This window comes from Eulemur rufifrons, chromosome 16 (genome assembly GCF_041146395.1).
Source record: "Eulemur rufifrons isolate Redbay chromosome 16, OSU_ERuf_1, whole genome shotgun sequence".
Classification (NCBI taxonomy): Eukaryota; Metazoa; Chordata; class Mammalia; order Primates; family Lemuridae; genus Eulemur; species Eulemur rufifrons.
Genome location: NC_090998.1, coordinates 87,030,707 through 87,047,363, shown reverse-complemented (window position 1 = coordinate 87,047,363; position 16,657 = coordinate 87,030,707). Strand labels below are relative to the sequence as shown.

At 61.1% G+C, this 16,657-nt stretch overlaps 1 protein-coding gene across 2 annotated transcripts; it reads left to right on the top strand.

The window, feature by feature from the left end:
- The first annotated feature begins 2,285 nt into the window (after window positions 1-2,285).
- MFNG (MFNG O-fucosylpeptide 3-beta-N-acetylglucosaminyltransferase) lies at window positions 2,286-15,701 on the top strand. Of its 2 annotated transcripts, XM_069490525.1 has the most exons (8): window positions 2,286-2,714; window positions 7,538-7,586; window positions 7,959-8,061; window positions 8,480-8,633; window positions 10,337-10,422; window positions 11,468-11,633; window positions 13,188-13,273; window positions 15,301-15,701. In XM_069490525.1, the coding sequence occupies exons 1-8, from the start codon at window positions 2,460-2,462 to the stop codon at window positions 15,365-15,367; spliced, it is 966 nt and encodes a 321-aa protein (XP_069346626.1). In that variant the 5' UTR covers window positions 2,286-2,459; the 3' UTR covers window positions 15,368-15,701. The 2 variants fall into 2 exon arrangements, with proteins under 2 accessions (XP_069346626.1, XP_069346627.1); XM_069490526.1 differs by lacking the exon at window positions 7,538-7,586 and having other exon boundaries at window positions 2,286-2,721.
- The last annotated feature ends 956 nt before the right edge of the window (window positions 15,702-16,657 follow it).

Sequence of the window (16,657 nt, the reverse complement as noted above, 5' to 3'; positions counted from 1 at the left end):
GCGCTCAGCCCTGCCCGCAGTTGATCATCAAAGGAGTGTCCCCTGGAGTGGGGCACCAGAGCCAGCAGGGCGTGGTCTCAGGCTGAAGGGACTTGGCTGCTGAGTCTAGGAGATCAAGAGCAAACTCTTGGTGTGCCATCAGGTCCCTGAGACAGTTCCACCAGAGAGAGGACGGTGGCTCTAATGGGAGCAATCCAGGCAGCCTTACTGGAGGAGGTGCCACTTGAGCTTGAGGGCTGGGATTCATTTTTTCAGGAAGCATTCATGGGACCTATGTGCCTGTGTGCAGGTGACTGTCCTTGGTCACAGTGAGGAACTTGGGCAGGCTCCTGGGGGTTTGGGGGGAAGGGTACATGTCTACTAGGTGGAGGGAACCTCAATAGCAAAAGCTCAAAGGTAGGAGACGGGTTGCGTTTGGCCACCCGGGGAGCAGTGGGAAATGAGCTTGGGAAGTCCAAGTCCAAGTGCAGGGCTGGGGGTGCAGAATGCCATGTTGAGCTTGGGCTGTGTCCTGTAGGCTGAGGGAGGCTCCGGGGTGCTGGAGCAGGGCTGTGGGAGCTCGGGTGCGGGGTTGCCTCAGAGTGGCTGAGACAGGCAGAGTGTCCAGGCCAGACTAGGGGCAGCGGGGACAGGGCCGTGGAGTAGACAGGAGAGGAGGGGTTCTGTGGCCTCGGGTGGGTCTGGGTCTCCGTGTTTGGCAAGCTTAAGAGAAAGGGGCCTGGGCTGGGGGTCTGGGGTGTGGGTGGAGAGGGCATGGGGACGCTGAGAGGGGATGTGGGGCGTGGAGGGGGCCAGAGCTCCATCTCTGTTGGGAAGAGGAGACAAGGGGGAGGAGGTGGGGGAGGGCCCTTGAAGCTGGGCCACGTGGGATAAAGGTGGTTGAGGGGGAGCTGCCAGGGTGGAGGGTGGGCCCAGGCTGTCCCAGGAGCCGGGAGAGGCATCTTTCCCCAGATGGAGTGCAGGGTGCAGGGTTCAGGGACAGTGTGGTTTGGTTGGAAGCCAAAGTCTTGGCCAGCTGGGTGACCCGCGTTGTGGATGGTGGGGGTGGGCCGTGGTGGTGCCGACTGGCCATTATGGCCTGTTATGTGCTAGGTGCTGTTCTAGGCACTGGAGAGTGCGGACTCCGTGATTTAAAAAGAAGTCGTCCTGCTGTGATATTCTCATGAGGAAGACAGACAATAAATAAGTAAAATATACAGGATGTTGGGAGATGGAAAGAGCAGCAGAGAAGGGGGCCTGGGAAGGAGGGGAGGGGTAAGTGGTCAGGGAGGGCCTCATGGAGAAGCTGACGTTTGTGTAAAGACCAGAAGGAAGTGGAGGAGTGAGCTGTGCAGATCTCTAGGGAGAGTGCCAGGCAAGAATTGTAGGTACAAAGGTCCTGAGGTGGCCGTGTGCCTGGACCTGCCGGGAGCCCAGTGGGTCCGGAGTGGAGGGAGCAAGGGGGCGATAGGAGAGGGGTGGGGCGTGTGGGGGCAGCGCATGCAGGCCTGGGGGCCGCTGTGTGCTTTCTGCCTGTTGTTCTGAAGGAGGCGGGAGCCAGTGCAAGGTCGGAGCAGAGAAGGGAGATGTAAGTGACCTTGTGCAAAACAAGATGGAGGTGGTGGCTGGAGAAGGCCGTCTGTGCCCTGGCCTGGCTGGGAGAGAGGCAGCTGTGGAGACTGCCGAGTGAGGTGGGCCACGGGCTGGGCCGGAGAGACTAGATTCCACCTGGCTCTGTAGCTGAGTGGCTGGATCATCTTGGATCTTTCTGTGCCTCTGTGCCTTATGTCCACAGCTATAAACTGGGAATGACAGTCTCAGTGCCATTGGGAAGACCAAATGGCAAACTGGGAAGACCACTGAGCAAACTTCTGTGGGAGCCTCAGAGGTTGGGAGGGGACATCAGGGAAGCCTTCCTGGAGGAGGGAACCCTTGAGCTCAGCCTTACCGTGCCAATAGAATTCAGACTGGCAGAGAGAACGCGGATGAGGACGGCAGGGCATGGGAGTGTCCGGGAGGAGAAACAGCAGAAGCTGGGAGGCTGGATGGCCTGGGCCGGACGCTGTTCGATACTGCGTGTTGGATGAGCCCAGCTGACAGGTCTCGTCCGTCAGGCATGGAGGTTTGCTGTTGCCTCCGCCCCCGCCGCAGCAGCTGGCAAGGCCCGGCTGCCCCTCCAGCTGGGGCCTCCTTTCCAGCCACCTCTGGGGCTCCCCTTGCCAGGCCCCGCCCCTCGGGCTGAGCAGGGGCGGGGCCAGGCAGCCGGATCGGCGCGGGCAGCGCTGCGAGCAGGTGGAGGGCTGGCGGCGGGCTGCCATGGCTCAGCCTCTGGGGCCAGAGCCCCAGCTCCCATCTTTGCCCTCCTGGCCAGCCCCCGATGCCTGCCAGACTTTTGCCTCTGCCGGGGCTCCCGCCTGACCAGCCTTTCCTCCCTGTCCGGTTGGGATTTGGGGGCTGAGCTGTCTGGGGTCCCAGGGCCAATGCAGTGCCGGCTCCTGCGGGGCCTGGCTGGAGCCCTGCTCACCCTGCTGTGCATGGGGCTCGTGTCCCTACGGTACCACGCAAGCCTGTCTCCCCAGAGGGTGCCGGCGACCCCAGAGCTGAGCCAGCCGAGCTCTGGGTCCCAGGAGCTGCAGCTGCAGGATGTTTTCATTGCCGTCAAGACGACCCGGGCCTTCCACCGCTCGCGCCTGGAGCTGCTGCTTGACACGTGGGTCTCCAGGACCAGGGAACAGGTGACGAGTGGGTGACTTTGGGCCCTGGGAGTGGCCCCTGGCTCGAGGGGCTCACAGAGGCCTTTCTGCTGGGCTGGGGCCCCTGGGTGCCTCAAGGGAGAAGCTGCCCGCCGCCTGCCTCGTCCCAGCTCACCTTCCTTCTCCTTCCTCCTGGGCCTCCAGGGCTGCCTGAGGCCTGGCCTGTGCCCTTCACTGGCCCCGACTCCGGAGCACCTCAGGCCCACTTTTGCACCTCTTTTAGGAGCCAGGCTGGGCCTCTGCCCCAGGCTCCTGGGTCCCTCCTGGGCGTCCCTCCATTCCCTGGCCACTCCAGCGTGGGCTTCACTCCTGCCCTCCCTGGCCCAGCCTGGCATCTGCGGTGGTGGGTGTTGGGCAGTTGGGGTGGGGGCCTCCAAGAGATCCTGACGCTGACCTGCTCCAGGCCCCAGGTGCTGTCCTGCCCGGCCTGTGAGGGTGGAGGGTGGGGGCGGGGGCGTCTAGGTGGGGCCACTTCTGGGGAGGCATCCTTTCAGGCTTCCTGGCAGCCCCTGCCCCCACGCCTCTGCTGCCCAGGGTGTGCCCAGGGCGCCGGCGTCTCCCCTCCCGTGCTGGCTTCCTGTGGGGCTGCTTCTGAAGGCAGGGAGGACAGCATGTGCCGTGAGGGTGGTAGCTGAGACGTGGTGGGCCAGAGGTCGGGGGAGGCGGGCCTGGCGAATGGGGTTGTGTTTGCGTGGCGCGCTCACATGCACGGGCCGACGTGTGAGTGTTAGACGTGCTATGACAGGCGTGTGGGTGCACACATGGCGCGCAGCTTCTGCCTTTGGGAGGCATCTCTGACAAGCTGAACCCCCTGCAGCCCTCTCACCTCAAGCAAATCAGTGATTTGGGGTGTGGGGACCATCGCTGGGGGAAGTGGAGGGTGGATTCACACACACACGCGCGCGCGCGCGCGCGCGCACACACACACACACACACACACGCCCCGTCCCTACTCTGGCGGTTGGCTCAGTGGGAGGAAGTGACTGAGCCTTTGAAGGGGTGGAGGGCTCTTCCGAGGCCAAGGAGGGGGGAGGTGATGCCTGGAAGAGGCCAGGGCCCCCTGGGGAGCGGGCACCCCTGCCCCGAGTTCCTGGCACCAACACCTTTGCACGAGGGGCTAATGCCTTCCCATCCGGGCACTCAGCACCCCAGCTCTTCCCTGGGGCTCTACGCAGCTTCTCTTCTGGGGGGGGGCCTGGTTCCTCCTGCGGAAGCCGCAGAGGCTGGCCCTCCCCGCAGACCTTCCTGTTTATGTGTCTGTGTGTACCCGGGCGTGTGGCCTCACATGGTTCGAGGCCCTTTCCTGTCTTGTCTGGACCACCGTGGTGGTGCCTTTGCCCCGGATGAGGAAACTGAGGCCAGCGAGGAGGAAGTGCTGGCAGCATCGCCCATAAAGCCTGAGGGGGCAGAGCCCGGTGGGACCTGGCCCCCGCCTCGGGCTGGGTGACATTCTCCTCTGCCGAGGCCTGGGAGAGTGTCCCTGGGCCTTCGGTCTGGGTGGCTGTGCCTGGCAGTCCCAGGCCCCTTCTACGTCCCAGGCTCCATCCCAGAAGCTCATCAGGCAGCAGGGTGGGGTGGGGGCGACCGCCAGCTGCTCTGCCCCTCTCCCTCCAACCCTCACGACAGCCCGAGGGGAGACGTTGATATTCCCATTTTGTGTTGGGAAACTGAGCAAGGTTAAGCGGAGGTAGGAGACGAGTTCGCTCAGCTGGACCCCAGAGCAGGGCAGAGTCTGGCCATCGTGTCCTTTAGGTTGCAGGGAGGAAGGATGCTCAGAGGGAGGAGGAGGTGGGGGCAGGGAGGCCCACTCGCGCCATCCTGTTGTCTCTCACCCTTTGGATCGTTTCTCTTTGTGACCTCGGCCAAGGCCCTCCCTCTTTTGGGCCTCAGTTTCCCCATCTGCACAGGACAGGGGTGTCTGAACAGGGCCTGAGCGGGCTAACTCCGGCGCTGGTTAAGGGCAGTCGGGTGGCAGGTGGGCCTGGTGGCGGGGCTGGGGCGCGTGTGTGGCCTTTGTCCTGGGCGGAGGGTGGGCTGGGGAGGCGGGTTTTGTGCTCTCAGGAAGCCTTTCTCTTCCCTAGTCCCCCTGTGGGCGGGAGGGAGGTGGCAGCGGCCCCACATCTCCCCCGCTCTGCAGCAGATGGTCCCCAGCCACCCCCTCCCCTGCCCCAGCAGGCTGCGTGTCCGTTTGTTTCCCGCAGCCTGTGAAGTTTTAACCATTGTCAGGGTCCCTTCCTTAAACAAATCCGATGCAGCCCACAGCACAGAGGAAACTGCCCATTGCTCTGCGCCAGCCCCCTCTGGACCGGGACCCCCCTTCCCTTTCCCTCCCTCCGCTCACCCCCTTTGCTCGGCTCACTAGTGTCATCAGCAGACGGACGTCCCCTCTGTCTTGGCCCTCGCTCCAAACTCGGGAGAGCTCCACTCTCTGACGGCTCTTGGGTGGCAGAAGTTTGCCAGGGAGCAGGGCAGGAAAGGCCCGGCTGCTTTTCCAGGGTCCCTCGGGGCTGCGCTGAGGACGGACTTGGGTGGGGGCAGAACGGAGCGGGAGGCCGGGGGGGGGGGGGGTGCGACGGTGACTCCGAGGTGGTGGGTCCCAGCAAGTGGGAAGGTGGGACAGGTCTGGGGGAGGCACAGGGCCTCAGTCAAGCCCCAGGGGATCTGAGAGCTTGGGGCTCGGGGAGGTGGACTGTGGGTCTCGGCTGCCTGACGGCGCTGCTGAGGGCCCGGGCTGCGGGCGGAAGAGGACCGGGGCCCGGGCTTGGGCGGCCAGCGTGCTTCCTGTGGAAATCCAGGCACAGTGGGACACAGACCCCAGGGAGGGGGGCTCTCACCAGGGGGACACCGCCCAGGCCTCCCTGAGGATAGCCAGGTGCCGGGTGGGACGGGAGACACATTGGACCAGGCCCGCAGCCTCCAGGATGCCATCGTCTGGTGGGAGAGACCAAGTGATAAATTTCTGTAACTCGGGGATGTTAGCAAAGGAGGACTGGGGACTGAGGAGGGGCCCCGATAGTAGCTGGAAGGGTGTCAGGGAGGGCTTCCTGGAGGAGTTGATGCCTGAGCTGGGAGTCAGAGGGTGGAAAGAGGGCACAGCATGGGCAGAGGCTCAGAGGGGTGTGTGTGTGTGCGTGCGCGCAGCTTATTTGGGGAACTGAAAGAAATTTGGGCTAAGAGAACCCCAGTGGCAGGAAGTAATGACATAAGGCTGCCTCAGGCAGCAGGGGCTGGGTGGCCCCTCACTGGCCATATTTAGAGGAGGCTGGCCTCTATCCCAAGGGCAGTAGGGAGCCATGGAGGGTACTAGAGGGTGGTAGTGGGTGTGGGTGTTATCTGATTCTGGTCTTGACAGGAAACATATCTGAGGAACAAGGCTGAATCTTGCAACAATCCGCTGAAGGGTGATGGGGGCTCAGAAGCAGGGCTGTGGCCGTGGGCCCTGGGAGACAGGCCTGGCGCCCTCCTCCCCTTCCTGTGCCAACCCTGACTTCCACCTCCTGGCCTCCCGTGCCTCAGTTTCCTCGGAGGTACAAGAAGCTGAGACTGGCTTCACTGTCAACTCTCCTCGTTCTTTGGTACACAATTTCGTGTTGCTCTCCCAGCCTCTCCTATCCCTCGTTTTACAGATGGGTAAAGTCAGGCTCAAGGCAGGGGGTGTTCTGATCTGAAGGGCTAATTCCTGGAAAGGAGAGAGAGGTTTGTGGGTGAGCAGAGAGGGACTTTGCAGCTGGAGGCCCTGACCTCGGAGGGAGGACAGGGCTAGGCTGTGGGTGTGGCACCTGCTGGGGATGGGGGAGTCTGGGGCCTTTAAACAGGTGGGACACTTGGAAGGGTTCAGAATTGTCTCAGGTCCCGGGCGGGGCAGGCCAAGGCTGAGGGGGCCCTCGAAGGCCTTTGAGGTGCTCAGTGGATGACAGGACCCGCTAGGGCAGCCGAGAAGCTGTGCACAGGCCGGGCTGGACGTGGAGTGGCTATGAGACCAGTCCCCAGTCTCTGCTTTGTTCCTGTGCTGCCTCTGAAGGCCTTGGCCCTGCCTCTTATCCGGAGTTGGGTTCGGCTGACTTAGGGGTTGAACAGCTTTCGCCTGCCTGTGGCCTTGGATCCCAGCTTGGCACTTGCCAACCTTGGCCCGTCACTTAGCCTCCATTGTGTCATCTGTCAAGGGGACAGATCGCCACACCTGCTCATGGGGTTGAGAGAGGGTCGTCGGGGACTGGGCGTGCCAAGGCTCTTGGTGGGGCGCGTGTCCAAGCTGGGAGAGCTGGCTGAGGCCACGAGGCAACATTTCTGAGACGCTCGAGGCCCTCTACACGTGCACGGGGGTTTGTGTGGCGTGGAAGCATGACTGTCCCCCTGCGTGGCGCCGTGTCCCGGGGTGTGGGCTGTGGGTCTTTTCACACAGAGTTGTCTCCCGACAGAGGGTTTAGGGTTGTGTCTGTGTGGCTGTGGAGAGGCCAGCTGTGACTGGTGTGCGTGTGTGATGGGAGAGGGACAGATTGTGCCCAGGGTGTGTGGCTGTGGCCGGGTCCCTGTGGGTGCTGCTCTGTGAGGGGATGAGCGTGTGTGAGACTGTGGGCTGGTGCACACCCTGAAGTTGTGTGTCTGCAAAAGCTGGGGTGTGTGTGTGTGTGTGTATCTGTGTGTGTATGTGTGGTATGTTGTCCTAAAGGGACGTGTGACCGTGAGAGGGGTGTGTGTCTGTCACTGGGAGGGGACAGAAGTCTGCTGTGTGTGTCCACCTAGACAGGAGGGCCACCTGGGGCTACCCTTGGCCAACCCGCGCCCTGTCCCCTCTTTCTTCCTAGACGTTTGTCTTCACCGACAGCCCTGACAAAGGCCTGCAGGAGAGACTGGGTAACTGCCTGGCCTGGGTTGGGTGGGGGCTCGTCGGCTGTTGCCAGGGAAAGTGGGGTGGCTGTGCCCTGGCCTGAGGGTCACGGGAAACATGGGGATTCCCCTTTGCCCAGGCGGGGAGCAGGCTCCTTCCCTGGAAACTGGTGTGGGTGTGGGCAGGGGCTGTGCTAGATAAGACCTGGGACACCCGGGTCCCTGCCAGCCTGCTGTCCCCTAGCTCTGTGGCCCTGGGCAGGTCTGCCTTCCTTAGGCCTCAGTTTCTCTTGTGTAAAATGGGGGTGAGGGGCTACTCCTGGCCCTCTGAGGCCCAGCCTGGCTCTGCATTCTCAGAGGTGGAACAGGGCAAGGTCCCCTGACTCCTCACTTCTCCAGGGTCCCACCTTGTGGTCACCAACTGTGCCGCGGAGCATAGCCACCCAGCTCTGTCCTGCAAGATGGCTGCGGAGTTCGATACTTTCTTGGCCAGTGGGCTTAGGTGAGTGTTCTGGGTCGTTAGGACTAGGTGCGGCCTTCGCCTCAGGCCACCTCCTGAATTAGTGAAGTGGTCTGGGCCTAGTGGGGTCTGACTCTAGCCACCACCCACCGAGCAGGCAGCGTGCAGTGGGCTCAGTAGACCAGCTGGGTTCAAATCCTGCCATTCACTGGCTGTGTGACTTTGGGCAAGTGTCTGAACCTCTCAGAGTCTGGTCCTCATCTGTTAAGTGAGCACACCTTCCTCACTCGCTTACACAACGTGCTGCTCGGCACAAAACAGATGCCGTGAGTGTCAGCCACCCCCACCCGTAACTGTCGGCTGATGTGGGGGTGCAGGGGAGCCCGGCTGGTTAGCAGGCAGCCCTGGGCTAGCTTGGACCGCGCCCCGCAAAGTTTACCGTCTCCCTTCCTTCCCCCAGGTGGTTCTGCCACGTGGACGACGACAACTATGTGAACCCGAGGGCGCTGCTGCGGCTGCTGAAAGCCTTCCCACCGGCCCGCGACGTCTACGTGGGCCGGCCCAGCCTGAACCGGCCCATCCACGCGGCGGAGCCCCAGCCCCACAACCGCACGGTCTGTCCCTCCCCTCCTCCTTCGCCCATTGGCCGCCCCGCTGGGGGGCAGGGGTGTGGTGGAGAGGGGAGGCGGGTTCTGGGTTTCACATTTGGCCCCTTCTCTGTGGCTTTGGGCTGGTGGCTTCCCCTCTGGGCCTCAGTTTCCTACTCTGCGAAATGGGGAGATTGAGATAATGCAAGTAAGGCACAGAGATGGGCACATGGTAAGGCCTCAGTTGCCAGGAGCAGTGGCTTTTCCTGGTCACACAGTGAGCACGCAGGTGAGCCGAGGCTTCGTCTCCACGGCAGGGCTCCTAGCCACCTGGTGTCACCATGTAGTTGTACAGGTGGTTTAAGTGCCAGATCACTGCGGGGCCAGGTGATAAACTGCTGCTGCGCGAGCCCCGCGACACTCCTCTCCCTCCCTTGGGCACCCTCCCTCTGGACTCCACTAACCGGGGACTGGAGGATTGACACCGGGCTCAGCAGGGCCCCGGTACCAGCTTCAGTCCCAGACCTGGACTGACAGTGATTAGGGTTGCTAGATTTAGAAAAGAAATAAACAAATAACCGGGATACCGAATTTAGTGTGACATTCAGATAAACAATGAAGAATTTTTTAGTGTAAGTATGTCCCCTACATTGCATGGTTCTCTCCCCGTCCCCAGGACCCACCAGACTGCAGGTGTTGCAGTGGCTCAGGCCTGGGGCTGCCCCGGCCCCGGGAGGAAGGCAGAGCAGGGCCCCCGTGTAGAGGCAGCGCCTGGTGCAGGAGCGGGCGCTCTGCGGGGCTCTCACTCCCCCCAGCTTACCATCTGCTGCACTGGGAAACCAAGAGTAGGAAACACAAAGCCTTAATTATCAGCACTTACCAGCCTCTGAGCCCTAATTAAATCCTCCGGGCCCCGGGGCTGTGTGCGCGAGCGGGTCCAGGTGAGCGGGCATCCGCTCCCACACCACTTCAGCCCCGCCACTCACCTCCGCTCAGGTGGTTCGCCTGTGGGGTGGAGAGATTCACTCCGGAGCCCGACCGCCTGGGTTTGCACACCAGCCCTGCCACCCCCTGCTTTGTGACCTTGACTGAAGTCGCCTAACCTCTGTGTGCCTCAGTTTCCTCATCTGCGAAATGTGTGATAACAACCCCTACGCACAGGGTGGTTGTGGGCGTAGGAGAAAGAATTAGGTGAGGTCGTCTGTCCGAGCCCTGGGAATGGGACTTGGCACGCGTAGGCACTAGAAAGTGCTGGTGGTCGGTGTGGGACTCAGCCACCTTCGCTTCCGAGCCCCGTCTTTCCTGTGCGTGTTCAGCGCCCGACTGGGCGCACCCAGGCCCCGTCAACCTAGGCCTCGTGGCCCGGGGCAGCAGGTGTTGTGCTTGGCAGCCCCTTCCAAACCTCGTGGAGTGACATAGGGACATTTCTCAGGGGAAATGGTAAGGTGTGCTGGGTGGTAAATAACACACATCCCTTTGACTAGAATCCAGCTGGATTTGGGTCTGATTAGCGACCTTACCACTCATAGTTAGCTATGTGACTTTGGGCCTCGGCTTCCTTACCTGTAAAATGGGCATAATGATGCCAGGCTGTAGCAAGACCCTAGTGAGATGCAAAATAGCCCTTGAGCCATGTTGGTTGGGGTGAAGTGTGGCCTGGCTGGCCCCCCTCACCCCCCCCCACCCCCCAGCCCCCACTCACTGTGCACTTTGGCCTTCCTCCCCCGCAGAGGCTGGTACAGTTCTGGTTTGCCACCGGGGGCGCCGGCTTCTGCATCAACCGCAAACTGGCTTTGAAGATGGCCCCGTGGGCCAGGTAAGCAGAGACCAGGGGTGGGCAGGAGGGCGGGGAGGGGGCGGCTGCCGGTTTACGTGAGGGGCCTTTGCAGCAGGACGGGCTTGAGAGTGAGCGCAGGAGAAACTGCCCCTCGTTCGTCTGTGCTGCAGGGCCAGCTGGTGACAGCGAACCGCCTGCCCCCCTGCCCCCAGGGCCGCCACGCACAGCAAGTGCAGTCTTTGAGAGCCTCAGGCCTCCCCTCTGTAAATGGACCTGGCGCTACGAGGGCCAGTGGTGGCGTGAGGGTTCCGTGAGCAAATGTCGGGGCTGGCACCTGGCAGGAGAAACAGGGAAACATTAGGCCCTGTTTGCAGTCCTCTTCTGACGGGTCAGCGCCACAGGGCAGTGAAGGCCACGCACAGCGGCTCTCTGAGAAGAGAGAAGGGCCTCTGGTTGGGGGCAGGAGGGAAGGGCCAGGCGTCCTGGGAAGGGGCAGTAATGAGGTGCAGTCAGGGTGATGCCCTGCCTGGAACCTGCTCGTCCCCTCCCTCAGCTCTGCCTGACTCCAGCTCATCCTGTGAGGCTCCATTCAAAACTGCCACCTCCTCTGGGAAGCCCCCCTCGGTGTCCCTATGCCCCCAGGCTGCGTGTGTCCCCCTTGACTTAGCACCAGTCTTACTCTGAGTGACCTGCTCACCTGTCTGTCCCCAGCGTGGGGGCTGCTGTCGAGGGCCGGGAGGGATCTTTTCTCGTCTCTGTTCGCTCAGCCCTAGCCTGGCGTCTGGCACCGGGTGGACTCTCAAGCTCAGCAGTGAATAAATGAGGGGATGAATGAGTGGCAAGAGAGGGAGCGAAGGAAAGACCCACCAATCCTCACAGCAGCCCATGCAGGCAGGGCCACTGTCGTCCCATTTCACGGACCAGGAGACTGAGGCTCCCCGAGGTTTCCCGGCTTGCTCGAGGCCGTACAGCACACAGGAGGCAGCACTCTGCTCTTCCAGCTGGCCCTGGCCAAAGGCCTTCGGCTGGGCCTCTAGGTGTGGAGGGCCTGGGCCGGTGGCTACAGTCCAGCTCTGTCCCTCAGTGGCTCCCATTTTGTGGACACATCTGCTCTCATCCGGCTCCCCGATGACTGCACCGTGGGCTACATCGTCGAGTGCAAGCTGGGCGGCCACCTGCAGCCCAGCCCCCTCTTCCACTCCCACCTGGAGACTCTGCAGCTGCTGAGGGCCGCCCAGCTCCCAGAGCAGGTGAGCTGGCCTCAGGGCAGGTGGCAGTGGGGGAGGGGGGCAGGGGAAGGCCCCCCAAAGAACATGCAGGGAGGCCGGCACCTCCCTCCTGGTATTTGAAAGCAACCTGGAACTCCAGATTATGGGCTTGGCTATCCCCTATTGCTGGGGAAACTGAGGCGCAGGTGGCAAAGGACCCTCTAAGGGCACACAGTGAGTCAGCCTTCTCCACTTCTAACCCTCAAGGGTTAGCATTGGCGTGCCTGAAATTCTTTGATCTGGTCCCCAAACGCTGGCCGGAAGGACCTGCACAGAGGAGATGAGCTTGTCTTCAGGTTCCCACGCCCCTGCCTCCCCACCCCCGCCTCCGCCCTTCGCGCCATTCGCCAGCCTTCCACGCTCCCCGCGTCCCCGCTAAGGAGCCAGGCTGCCCTTTCTGACGTTGCCCATCGGGACCCCTCCTTCACCGCAACGTGTCTGTCCTCTGCTCCACGCTTTGCCTTCCAGCCCCCAGGTTGCTGGGAAGGAACAGGCCTGCAAGGGGGACACGATGTTAGGCCCGGGGCTGAGCGGGACCCGTCCCACCACCCGGCAGGCGCTGGTTATGCTCAAAGGTCAAACTGGCTCTGCCTCGCAGGTGCCGCCCTCCAAATCTGTAGATGGTTCTGGCTAGCAGGGCCCCTGGGTCTTCTGCCCAGCAGGCTGAGTCAGACCCTTTTGGGTGCAAGTGACCGAAACTCAACCGGGACTGGTGACGTGAAAAAAAAAAAAAAGCATCAGTTGGCTCTCACAACTGAGAAACCGAAGGCCGGGCTTGCCAGGTCTGGCGGGCTCTGGGTGTTCCGACGATATCCCGGCCTCTCTCCTCCCTCACCTGCTCTGCCTCATGCTGGCTTCATCCTCGGGCAGCCTCACCTCCGTGCTGGCGAGACGACAGCCCCAGGTTTCCACCTCACCACTGGGAGGGTCTCCTCCCTCCCCAGATCCCAGGGCTGGCACTCCCTGGCTGGTGGCCGGGCTCGGTCACATGACCTGTCTCCTACCTTCTTTAACTCTCTGGTTCCTCACATGAGGGCAGTACTGACATCATCCCATTCTACAGACAGGGGACCGCGGCACAGAGCTAGCGCGGGCAGGGGGAGTGGAACCCTAGCTGGGTGGCCCCTAAGCCTGCCGTGTTCTACCACCTCTCAGCTGAAACCATGTCCCCACGTCCTCATTGCACGGGGGACGAGCGGCTCAGGATTTGCCAGGGCCCTGCGGTGAGCCTCAGAAAACCTCAGTCCTCGTCTAGACACACATGTTATTGGAAAGGTGCCTTTCTCTTTCGGGCCTCTGTTTCCCAATCTGTAGGGCGAGGGTGTCGTCCCAGCCTCCCAGCTAAGCTGAGCTGCGGAGGGAGCGAATGGGACCACGGGCATGAGAGTACCTCTGGGGCGCGGGGCGGCTCCGCTGGCAGCCGCGGAATCTCAGGTGCAGAGGTGCGTGCCTCCTCTCTCCTGCCAGGATGCTGCTCCCTTGCGGGGACCCCCAGCGGGACACCCCCAACCCTCCTCTCTGTTTCTCCCTGCCCAGGTCACCCTCAGCTACGGTGTCTTTGAGGGGAAACTCAACGTCATTAAGCTCCAGGGCCCCTTCTCCCCCGAGGAGGACCCCTCCAGGTGGGTCTGGGGGCGGAAGCTGTGGCATGGGAGGAGTGGGGGCCGAGTCCAGGTGTCCAGAGGTGGGGGGTTGGGTGGCAGAGGAGGGGGACAGGCCCTGGAGGCTGATAGCACAGAGCTGGGAGTGGAGGTGGTGGATTTCAGTCCCTGCTCTGCCACTGGCTTGCTGTGTGACGATGGACAAGTGTCTTGTCCTCTCTGGGACTCCATCTGGACATGGTGGGTCTGCAGGGTTCTCTCAGACCCCCCGGGATTCTCCAGGCGCCCCTGAGGGACTGAAATGCCTTCATTGGGCGAAGGAGATGCTGTCCTGGCACTGGTGGGGAATTCTGTTTTTTTAGGCTCTTGGTTTCTTTGACACTCTTAAATGGTTCTTCTAGGTGGGTGGGGGGTTGGAATGGCACCTAGTTCTGCCTGGAACAGGCCACAGGGAGACTGGCGCCACTCAACTTGGCCCCTGATTGGTGTAGAGCACGGCTGGTGACACGCAGCTTCCTGTCCACACACCCCCGCTGGCCAGCTGTGGCTTGTGCTTCTGGCTGTGGCTGGTGGGGTGGGTGTGGGGAGGAGCGGGCCAGGCACGTGGACTCCTGGCCCAGTTGTCCAACCTCAGAACTGATGCTTGATCCCCTCCCAGCTTCTCTGCCAACTGGTGGGCTGGCTTCTGCTTGCATGCCCCCAACCACGGGGAGCTCCTCCCCCCTGTGGCAATCTGTTCCATCTCTGGGAAGTCAGTCCTCCCCCACCATCCTCTACTCCCATTGCTGCTCCTGGTTAGTGACATGCGGAGCGCTGGGAACTGGGGGAGGAGCCCTGATCCTACCTTGGGGGGTGGTGAGCAGGGACTCAGGGAGACAACAAGTAGGGGAGGGGATAGGGTGAGCTGTGGGCCCACCTGAGCGACAGAGACTTGTCCAGAGCGAGTCCTGGGGAATGAGGGGTCTGGGGCACTGGGTGTGTAGGGGAAGAAGGGGAGTGGGGACACGTAGGCTGTTATGGGAGAGCGTAAGGAGAGCCCTGATGTTGCCTGGGGCGTGGGGCTAGACACCTCCCTGAGGAGGTGACCTTACGACAACACGTAGGACCTGAAGGGCTAGCAGGAGTTAACTAGAAGAACAGATGGCAGAGTGTTCCAGGCACAGGGAACAGCATGTGCAAAGGCTGGTGGCAGGAGAGGTCTTGATCTACTCAGGAAGGAAGGGAAACCGGTGTAGCCAGAATGTGGAGGAGAGGAGAGAGTGGTGTCAGATTCAGGTGAGAAGGTGGCAGGGGATGTCCCTGGAGCCTTTGTAGGTTCTGTCTGGACTTGGGGTTTATCTGAGTTGTTTGACCCTTGGGGGAACCAGGGCTCCTGGCCCTGAGGCTCTGCAGAGCTGCCTGTCCTGGGGCAGAGAGACCTGAGAGGCCAAGGCTCTGTCAAACGAGTTGGACATCACAAAGAGACAGAGTTTGGCTCAATGTAGGAAAAAAAAATTAAAAATTCCAGGATGAAAGAAGCTGTCTTCTAATGGGATGAGCTCCCCATCAGTGGAAGTGTGTAAGCTGTAGCGAAATTGCAAAGAGGTTTAAGAATTGATGTTAAATTTCCTCTGAAGCTGAGGATTCTAGAATTCATAGGCTGCTGCCTAGGGGGCTGGAGACAATGAGAGACGCAGATGCGTGTGGTCGGCTGGTCCGGCCTCCGCCGAGGTCTCTTCATGGCTTCTCTGGTTTTGAACTTTCTCTAGACCAGTGGTTCTCACGTGGGGGCAATTTGTCCCCTAGGAGACATTTGGCAATGTCTGGAGACATTTCCGATTATTGCGCTTCAGGGGCTGCTTCTGGCATCTGGTGGGTAGAGCTTAGGGAAGCTAAGTGTCCTACAAGGCAAGGGCAGCTTCATGATGGATTATCTGGCCCTAAATGTTAGTAGTGCTGAGGTGCAGAAACCCTGCTCCAAACCATCTCTGTGACATGCGCCCCCAGGAGCCTGTGGGGGCAGCGGGGAGTGGGGGTGACTGTCCTGTCTGCTTCTGGTCTCTCTGCAGGTTTCGCTCCCTCCATTGTCTTCTCTACCCAGACACACCCTGGTGTCCACAGCTGGCGGCCCGATGAACCCTGAACTGCTGGGCCAATGTTGGGCTGAGGCTTCTGACTGTCCCCCACCTCCTCAGGCAGCACTGAGGGCCCCTGGAAAGTGCCCTGTGGTAGGCAGTCCCCTCGGGGCCTCTGGGTGGTGGGCGAGCCCAGGATCTGGGTGGTAGCTGGCACTGAAGACATCCCAGGCCCCTGGAACCAGGTGGACCAGGGGATGGCCAGAGGGAACTAAGCAAAGCCCATAGAGCACTTTCTGGGGAAGGTTTTGCAGCTCTATACCCCATCTTCCTGCTGTGAATGTGGGTGTGATGGCTGGATCTGGGGCAGCCACCTTGCTGCTGTGAAGAAAAGCCAAGACAATCATCCATAGCTATCCCCTCCAGCATCTGGTTCTGTAAGAAAATTAAACTTTTATTTGTTTAAGTCTCTCTTGGTCCAGTTTTCTGTTACAGCCGAAGTGTTCCTGGCTGGGGTGAGGCTTTTCATCTCTCTCACAGTGGTGATGGTGGTCTCTTTTGGGGGCATGATGTAATGTCTGTAAAGGGCACAGCATGGAGCCTGGCACAGAGAAAGGAAGGGCTCAGTGAACGGTGACTGTTACTAGTGTGTCGTGGTGTGTGAGGGTGTGCGTGGGGGTGTGTGTGTGTGTGTGTGTGTGAGCATGTACCCTTCTACACATGCCTGTGCATGAGGATGTATGTATGGTACGTGCATGTATTTGTGGCTGTGTTGCACATATGTGTGTGTGATGTATACACGTAAGTGTGTGTGTGCCGTGAGGTGCTGGTGCTGGGAATGGTTTCTCCTTTTCTGTGCCCTCAGGGCCTGGGGTGGGGATGGCCAGAGAGTCAGGGAAGGCAGAATGGAGACTCAGAGCTGAGGGATTCAGCCTCAGGTGTCAGCTCAAGGTGCCTAGGGCAAGTTGACAGCCAAGGCGGGCACTGAATAAATGCAAGTGCCCTCGGAATTTTGGATCCTAAGGAGGTTGGAGGAATGAATGAAAGTGAACGTGGTGAAATTTCGGGCATGGTGGCACATAGGTGGGGGTCAGGGATGGGGGGTCTCTTCTCTCCACTCTGTGTTGTGTGCAGTGATGCTGGGAGATGGGGTCGAGGTGGGGCTCTGGGCTGGGCAAGGAGGAGGAGAGATCCCGAGGGCCAGAGGGTCCTTGACCCGGGCAGCCATGGTCAGGGGTCCTTTGGAGCACGTCCTCCGCCCTTGATGGACCAGAAACCTTGTTCTGGCCACATCTGTGTCTGGGCTGTCTGCTGAGCACCTGAAGCCCAGCCCCTGTTTTCGGAGGAGAGG